Source organism: Ochotona princeps, chromosome 16 (assembly GCF_030435755.1).
Source record: "Ochotona princeps isolate mOchPri1 chromosome 16, mOchPri1.hap1, whole genome shotgun sequence".
Classification (NCBI taxonomy): domain Eukaryota; kingdom Metazoa; phylum Chordata; class Mammalia; order Lagomorpha; family Ochotonidae; genus Ochotona; species Ochotona princeps.
This window is the reverse complement of record NC_080847.1, coordinates 52,761,892-52,769,963: the sequence shown is the minus strand read 5'-3', so window position 1 is coordinate 52,769,963 and position 8,072 is coordinate 52,761,892. Positions and strand designations below refer to the sequence as shown.

At 56.9% G+C, this 8,072-nt stretch overlaps 1 protein-coding gene across 1 annotated transcript; it reads right to left on the bottom strand.

Moving 5' to 3' along the window:
- Window positions 1–440: 440 nt before the first annotated feature.
- Window positions 441–7,294, bottom strand: LOC131482226 (very-long-chain 3-oxoacyl-CoA reductase-B-like). Its single transcript, XM_058674713.1, has 11 exons — window positions 7,083–7,294; window positions 6,710–6,756; window positions 4,529–4,604; window positions 4,311–4,421; window positions 4,145–4,215; window positions 1,790–1,834; window positions 1,657–1,691; window positions 1,452–1,533; window positions 1,090–1,155; window positions 722–871; window positions 441–579 (listed from the first exon to the last, which is right to left on the bottom strand). The coding sequence occupies exons 1-11, from the start codon at window positions 7,240–7,242 to the stop codon at window positions 484–486; spliced, it is 939 nt and encodes a 312-aa protein (XP_058530696.1). The 5' UTR covers window positions 7,243–7,294; the 3' UTR covers window positions 441–483.
- Between the last annotated feature and the right edge of the window lie 778 nt (window positions 7,295–8,072).

Sequence of the window (8,072 nt, the reverse complement as noted above, 5' to 3'; positions counted from 1 at the left end):
CCAGGTGCACAGGTAGGGAGCTGGACCAGAGCACAGCAGGCAGTGCTCACACTGGTACTGCAGTCCAGGACGGCTAAGCCAGCTGTGCCCCAATGCCAGCCCTGAGCTCAAGCTCTCTGAATGCCTTGTGCACTTTGCAGGGGAGGTGTGGTTCCTATTTTTAATACATATAGACTGCAATTGCGATTGTGATATAACTCACAGAGCAGAAAATTCACAGTTGACAGTAGGCAACAGAAAGGAATTAGGCGCTGTCCGGTGAGGTACATTTATTTACTGAGTTCCCCTGTTGGCTCCCCAGGGGTCAGTACACAGCTTGGTGCCAGGGTGGGATACAGCCCTACAATCCAGTGCAGGGTGTTGCGACCCACTTTGTGTCATGGGCTTCCTCGTTTACATCCACATGGGAGAGGCCTCTGAGAGGCGGCCAGCACCAGCCCAGGCTTCTGGAGCAGGGGTGGACCTTGGCACCTGCTCACTTGGCTAATTCATCAATCTCTTGAAGAGCTTCATCAGAAGCTGGCTTCCCCACTGAGTGTGTAGAAGCCACTGGGGCATGAGGAAAGGCATCAGGCAAACCTGGGGAGGACAGGTGCTGGGTCAGCTCTTTGTGCTGTGCCTCCTCGGCCTCTCCCCTCCTCTGGGCCACTCCCCTTCCACGGGGCCAGCCACCACCCTGGACCCTGCCAGCCACCACCCGCCACCCGCCACACTGCGGCACCTGCAGGCCATGGCTCAGGCAGCCAGAGACGTCAGACGACAGGCCCAGGGTGTCCAGCGCCTCCCGGGCAAAGTCTTCAGACCGCATGATCAGAGGCCCAGGTGGGAGGTTATTGGCCATGTTTGTGGAGACAATAGCGGGACTCACGTTCTATGGCAATGGAACAAGGGAAGCCAGGGGCTGTGTTCATTCCCTGTGCCATACACCTTCCTGCCCAGACACCACAGACACTCCAATGCAACAACCCTTTCCAAAAACCCTGCTTCCCACATGACACAGAGCCTGTGGGAATCCCCTGGGAACCCCTTTCTCCTTCACCCCCTCGCACCCCTTCCTTCTGAGAGCCCCCCACCCCTCCAAGTCTGCACCTGCACGGTGATGCCATAGGGGCGGTACTCTGTGGCCAAGGCGTTGGAGAAGCTTCGCACGAAGGCCTGAGGAGGAGGACAGGGACGGTGCCAGGAGCCAGAGCCTCCCCGAGGGCAGGACAGGGATGGCCTGCCAGCCCACCCTGGCCCTAGCCCTGCCTGCTCCTAGGACACACTGTGACTACCAAGGCCAGCACCTCACCTGCTTGCCTGAGGCCCCTGTGTCCCACACCTCCACTCCTCCTTGCACCTGCTCTCAGCCCCCAGCAGGACCCGCTCCCAGTCCAGGCCTTCCCAGCACCCCAGTCACCTCTTCTCTTTCATTACATTAAGAAAACCCAGGCTGGGCCTCACATACGCACCTTGGACGCAGCATACATGTTCAAGAATGGGACGCTCCGTAAGCTGGCCACCGAGGAGACGTTGATGATGACGCCTCTGCGCCTGCGTGGGGAGTAGCAGCCAGTGGGGACAGGGACAGGGTGGCACACAGGGTGGCACAGCACACAGGGGGTCTACCTGTGCGTTGGGGCTGGGACATAGCCCGGGAAAGGTGCTCATTCCTACCTGGTGACCATGCTGGGCAGGACGACGCGGGTCATCTGTGGACAAGGGCGGCAGAGGCTTGTCCCGGCCCAAAGGCCCCAGCCCTCCTCCCCAGCCCTCTGCCCCGCTTGGTGCCCGGGCCCGGCCCCCTTACCTGGACCACTGACATGATGTTGCAGTTCACCAGGTCCGTCATGCTCTGAAGTAGAAGAGAGGAGAGGAGAGCAGGTCACCCCTCCCTGCGCAGGCCCCCGGGCTCCCGCCTGTGCTCAGTCTGGCCTCAAGCAGCTACTGCAACAGCCTGCACCCATGTCCCGTCAAAGAGCACCCACTGGGACAGAAGGCGCACACGCCTGCTCACCCTCAGCTCCCCTTCTGAAACCTTCCCCTTCCTGGCTCCTCATCCACTGGGGAATTTCATGAACACTCAGGGAACAACAGAATTGAAGCAGGAGTCAGGACAACATTTGGCATAATTGGATAACCCTCCTCTGTGCCACCAGCTTTCCTTATTGGCAACTGTTGGTGTCCCAGAAGCTCCAGTTCAAAATATCTCCCTGCTTCTGGTCTGAGGAAACAACAGAGTACGGCCTACAGTCCTGGGCTCCTGTACCCACAGGGGAGACCAGGGGAAGCTGGGCCCGATCCCAGCTTCCTGCCCCAGCTCCGGCCGCTTTGGCCATTCGCCTAGTCAACCAGCACTGGAAGATACTATCTCTTTCCACTCTTCAAACAAAATACGTCCTTACTTTAAAAACAGAAAAAGTTGAGGTTTCTTGAGAACAAGTAACTCTAGAAATATCTGCTAATTTTTTCCGAATATATATATTTCTTTTTAAATTTTTAATTTTTTTATTTTCCTTTATTTTATTGTATTTTACTTTTGAAAGGCATAGGTACAAACAGGAGGAAAGACGAAGAGATGTCCCAACTGCTGACTCACTCCCAAATGGCCACAACAGATCAGAAGTGGAGCACCCAGGGCCTGAACCGGCACCCACAGAGAAGGCCAGCACACAGGCAGAGGCTTAGCCTACTACGCCAGGTGCTGGCCCATCATGAGTTCTTTTGAAGAACACATACATGCATGAATTTGTAAAAATTTCCTCATCAAAATAAACATTTTTGTAAGTTATTTATTTCTGTGATACACTGGGAAAGGAAAAAGAGAGAAAGAGATTTTTTATCTTCTGTGTCACTCCCCCTATGGTTAGAATGGTGGAATAGGCCACGCCAAGGCAGGAACCCAGAATGCCATCGGGGCCAGCCACATGATGGCCAGGGTCAAGGCACCAGGATCCGTCTTTCGTCGCTTTCCTAGCTGCTTCAGAGCGAGTCAAAACAAGAACCTGGGACTGAAATGGGCTCCGTCTTGGATGGTGGCACTGCCAGTGGCGGCTCAGCCCCACTCCTGCACCATGTTTCCCATAAACAACACAGATTTCTTTCTTTAATCAAGATACTTGCAGCAAGGACCACCCTCTGCTGGTGCACGTCCATACACGCCCCACGGCCCTATCAGGGCTGATGCCAGAAGCTGGGTCACTGTCCAAGTTCCACACATTCCTGGCATGGGACCTACTACCCCTCTCTCTGGCTCTGTATTAGTGGAGATGCAATGGAGCCTTTTCCACAGACAGTGCCATGCAGGTTGGTTGAGTGCCCACACAGAGAAGAAAAAAGGTGACCCCAACAAACAACATTCCAGGGTTGGAATAGTCACACACTCGAGTAGCAGCATTAGTTTTCTCATTCAGCAAATCTCTAAAAAATCAGTTCATTCGGGCCCGGCGGTGTGGCCTAGCGGCTAAAGTCCTCGCCTTGAAAGCCCCAGGATCCCATATGGACGCCGGTTCTAATCCCGGCAGCTCCACTTCCCATCCAGCTCCCTGCTTGTGGCCTGGGAAAGCAGTTGAGGACGGCCCAAATCTTTGGGACACTGCACCCGCGTGGAAGACCCGGAAGAGGTTCCTGGTTCCCGGGATCGGATTGGCGCGTACCGGCCCGTTGCGGCTCACTTGGGCAGTGAACCATCGGATGGAAGATCTTCCTCTCTGTCTCTCCTCCTCTCTGTATATCCAGCTTTCCAATAATAATAAAATCTTTAAAAAAAAATCAGTTCATTCAACAATTAATTAGAGGCAGAAAAGTTGACACACAAGAAGGAGAGACAGCAACCAGGATCCGTTTCACGGGTCCGTCCTGCAGTCCCAGCAGTGGCCAGCATGGGCGCTCAGCCCAGCTCTCCCCTGGAGGTAGCTGAACCCAAGGCCAGCAGCCAGAGCTGGGCTAGAACCCACCGGCCTGATTCGCCAGGCCCGTCGCCCTGACCCGTGGGGTCATTCTGTAAAGCCGGCAACGCAGGGCAGGGAAGGTCGTGAAGGGCTGCCATGGGCAGTGGGCAGCAGGACAGCAGGTACCTGCCAGCAGCCGCGAGGCGCGCGCGTTCCGACAGAGGGCAGCACAGAGTCAGCGAGCAGAGCAGGCCGCCCAGTAAAGCTTCACTTACTTGTCCAGGGTCCTCGCACTCCAAGGTCCTCTTCAACTTCCTGTCCCCGTAAACCATGCCCACGTTGTTCACTAGGCGGGAGAGCACAGAGGGGTCAGTGGACAGCGCGGGCAGGGGAGCGGGCAGGGGAGCGGGCAGGGGAGGGCGAGCTGGCCTGGCTGCGCACCCAGGACTCCTATGTTCAGGCCCTGCAGTCCCGCCGCGATGTCCGTGTAGATCTCTGGGCCCCGGGTGAAGTCAGCCTGGATGACTCGAGTCTGCCGGCCATGCAGCCGCTCTGGCAAGGGGAAAGCGAGCAGGCCAGGCCCTCAGCTGGCCACAGCCTGCACACTGGCCCGCTGGCCTCCAGCCCTGCCCTGGCTTTGAGGAGCCCCTGGCTCTCACCGATGTCCTTGGCCTCCTGCTCCAACTTGCTCAGGCTCCGACTGATGAGCACCACGTTGAGACCTCTCCTGGCCAGCTGTGCAGGGGTGCAGGGAGCAGGGTCACCCACTTACTCCTCCTGCCTGCGGGGCCACCACGATCCAGGCTCCCGCAGCAGAGGGGAGTGCGGGGCGAGGCAGCAGCCAGAGGGACAGCTGCAGGAGGGCAGCCCATGGCCCTGAGCCGCAGCCCCAGGACAGCAGGGCTCCTGACACTGTGAGCTCAGAGGGGACCCGCCCTGCCATCCCAGACAAGGCTTTCTCAGGGAGGGAAAGCAATGAGAGGCAGAGAGAGGCAAGAGGAGAGCTAGCTTGTATCTTGTATCTTGTGCTTCCCTCCTCCATGGCCAGGAGCCTGGGCTGGGCCAGGCAGGACCAGAGCCAGGAGTCCCTCCTGCTCTCCCCACTGGTGCCCCAGGCCATCCACCCTGCTTCCCCAGGGGCATTAGCAGGGAGCTGGATGGGGAAGGGGGAGGTGGGTCTAGAAGGCACACCCTGATATAGGATGTTAGTGTCACAGGTGGCAGCTTAAGCTGTGTCGCCACAGCACTGATCCCAAGCACTTGTTATTTGCTGGGTTAATAATTAATTCGGGCCTGACGTGAAAGCGTAGTGGTTAAGGTCCTCGCCTTGCACGTGCTAGGATCCTATATGGGCGCCAGTTAGTATCTCAGCAGAGCTGCTTCCCATCCAGCTCCCTGCTTGTGGCCTGGGAAAGCAGTTGACTACGACCCAAAGCCTTGGGACCCTGCACCCACGTGGGAGACCCGAAGAGCTCCTGGCTCCTGGTTTCGGGTCGGCACAGCACCAGCCATTGCAGTCACTTGGGCAGTGAACCATCGGATGGAAGCTCTTCCTCTCTGTCTCTCCTCCTCTGTGTATATCCACCTTTCCAATAAAAATAAAATATCTTAAAAAAAAAAAAAGAAAAAAACCACAAGTAAAACCAAACTCTAAAAATAATAATAATAACAACAACGAGTGAATTCGGAGCATGCCCCACATCAGGGACCTGGGATGGGTGGGAGGCTGGGTGGGACATCTCCCTTTATCTCCCCTTTACCCCAGATACATGAAAAAAACAACGTGGAAGTGGAAATAATAGTCTTGCCCACCTTCCCGTAGCCCTTGAACCTTTTGGCCTTAATTAACTGTGTAAAGATCGTCAAAAATAAAGAAAGAAATAATAGATAAATAAATAATGAATGAATTCCCCACCTGTCTCTCTCTCTCAAGCAAGCATGACTTGGCACGTTAGGTCTCTGCCTGTATGCAGCTGCAGTCTCCCATATGGGACAGGTTCAAGTCCCGGCTGCTCCACTTCCCTCCCAGCTCTCTGCTGACAGCCTAGGAGAGCAGCGGAGTCGGCCCAGAGCCTCCATGCCATTACATGCACAGAGTCGGAGGGGCGGCGAGAGGCGGGGGCTCAGGGTTGGCACCTGTCCCCGGCCATGGGCTGATCTCTCTGTGTAACTCTGCCTTTCAAATGAAAACATAGATAATAAATCTTTCAAAAATAAAGTTAATAGAAGGTGTGAGCGCCAGACACGGCTGTGGGTCTCCCACAGGAGCAGGCCCAGCCCAATTGCTTGGTCCGTTGTCTGCTGCACTGTCAGCTGCCTCAGTGCTGGGACTGGAACCGACATCCGCCATGAGGGGCTCCACCTCTGCTCTCTAACCACAGCCCAGCAGGATCTTCATGTTTTCAACATGGATTGGTTTATCTGAAGGGCAGAGTTTGGCCTGAGAAAGGGAGAGTTGGAGAAGTTTCGCTTCCCGCCCGGCTGGCTGCTGTGGCCACAGCTGGGCTTGCTGGGACGCCAGAGCTTCCCCGGGTCTCCCAACCATGTGCGCTCTCTCTTTTACTTTCACTTTTCCCTTTTACTTTCACTCTTCTGGAGCACATCTGGAGGCCCCCTTGTCCATGCTGAAAAGAGGAGTCAGGGCGACAATGGGCTCAAGCGCCAGAGGAGGCCGTGGGAGGCCAGGGGAGCACCATGGGAGGGCAGCAGAGGCCTGGCCCAGGCCTGTCATCACGCAGCAGCGCAGAAGCCAAGGTCACTTCCAGCAGGGCAGCTCCTGACACCCAGATGGCCTGCACCAGCACCCCACCACGCAGACCCAGGACGCCCAGCTGGCTCACCTCGTGTGCATAGGCCTTGCCAATGCCTCCGGTGGCTCCAGTGACCACTGGAGGGGAGAGAAGATAAGCAGGCGGGCACACCCAGGAAGCCCCCCACCCTCAACCTGCCCCTAAACCCTCCCTCCTGCCCCTCCACCCTCCCTCCTGCCCCTCCAGCTTTCCTGAGACCCGCCTTCCCTCCTCCTGCCCTCAGCGGCCTCCACCTGACTGCTCCCTCACCCCTGCCCCTCCCCTGCACAGGGGCCATCTCCCAGCCTTCACCTCTTCTCCCAGGAGTCTCCCCACCATGTCCCATTCAGGGCCCCTCACCTGCCTCCTGTCCTCACTCCTGTGTCCTCACACCCCCGGGCTTGGGCAGTACCCTCACTCTCACCTGCCCAGGCTCCCTGTGCCCGAAGCCACGGGGCACCACGGCGAACCTGGGGCAGCAGGTAGACGTACACTCCACGGGCCACCGCCCACATGGCTTGCAGCAGCAGCCACACGCAGGTGACGGCCCCCAGCGCGCTCAGCACATCCCACCTGGACTCCATGGCGGCCAGCACCAGACCTGAACTGGAGCAGGGGACACTGCGGGCAGCAGGGTTTTATCTGACACCTCCCTCTCTGTCTCATGCCCTCCCTGGCCACAAGTCCAATGTTCTCAGCGCCAGCCCGGTCTTCTCCCACTAGCCAGCCACATCCACCTGGTCCCAGCATCACTTTCCCACCTTTGCCACCTGCCTGCTGTCTCCCCTAGAGAGAGGGTGGGGGTCCCTCCCCTTAGGCCCCCTCTAGACCTCAGAAGGAGGCCTCAGAGGCGAGGCTTTGTGAGCACAGCGCACCTGACCTCTCTCCAGCCTCATGTCCCTCCCCCGCTCCTCCTCCTCCCTCCCACAGACTCTATTTTCTATTTTCTCTATTTTCTGTGGGTTCTTTCAGCTGTTGTTAATGGTTCTCTTTGTTACAATTATTCATGTGATAAAAACTGAACCTAACACTTACTACTTAATCCTTTTGGTCTTGCAGGACTGGCGGGACCCCTGGTTTGTGGATCACAGGAATTCTAGTGACCGTGACCATGAGGAGCGGGCAGAGGTGCCGTGTGCACAGCGATGACCAAGATAAGGCCATGCCAAGGCGAAGGGAATTCTTACTGCAATACCTGTGACCAGCCATCAAATATTAACTTGGACTTGAGAACCGATATCTTTGGCTGACAAAATTGTGAACCAAGGCAACCAGAAAAAATATCCAGTTCCCATTTTCTTAAATTCACAAGTTGGGGGCTGTTGCGCCTGCCAGCACACACGAGAGCTGGGATTCAGGGCAGGCCAGGCAGGCGGTGCCTAGCAGGTCAGAGTGGCAGGCCACCATGGGCCAG

Bases quoted from the DNA above. Each gene is read 5' to 3' on its own strand.
- LOC131482226 (XM_058674713.1), bottom strand. From the start codon at position 7,242: ATGGAGTCCAGGTGGGATGTGCTGAGCGCGCTGGGGGCCGTCACCTGC. The intron at 4,216-4,310 runs GTGCGCAGCCAG...TCTCCCGCCTAG, and splicing joins CCTGAACATAGGAGTCCTGG to TGAACAACGTGGGCATGGTT. The intron at 1,692-1,789 runs GTAAGGGGGCCG...CCTTGTCCACAG, and splicing joins ACATCATGTCAGTGGTCCAG to ATGACCCGCGTCGTCCTGCC.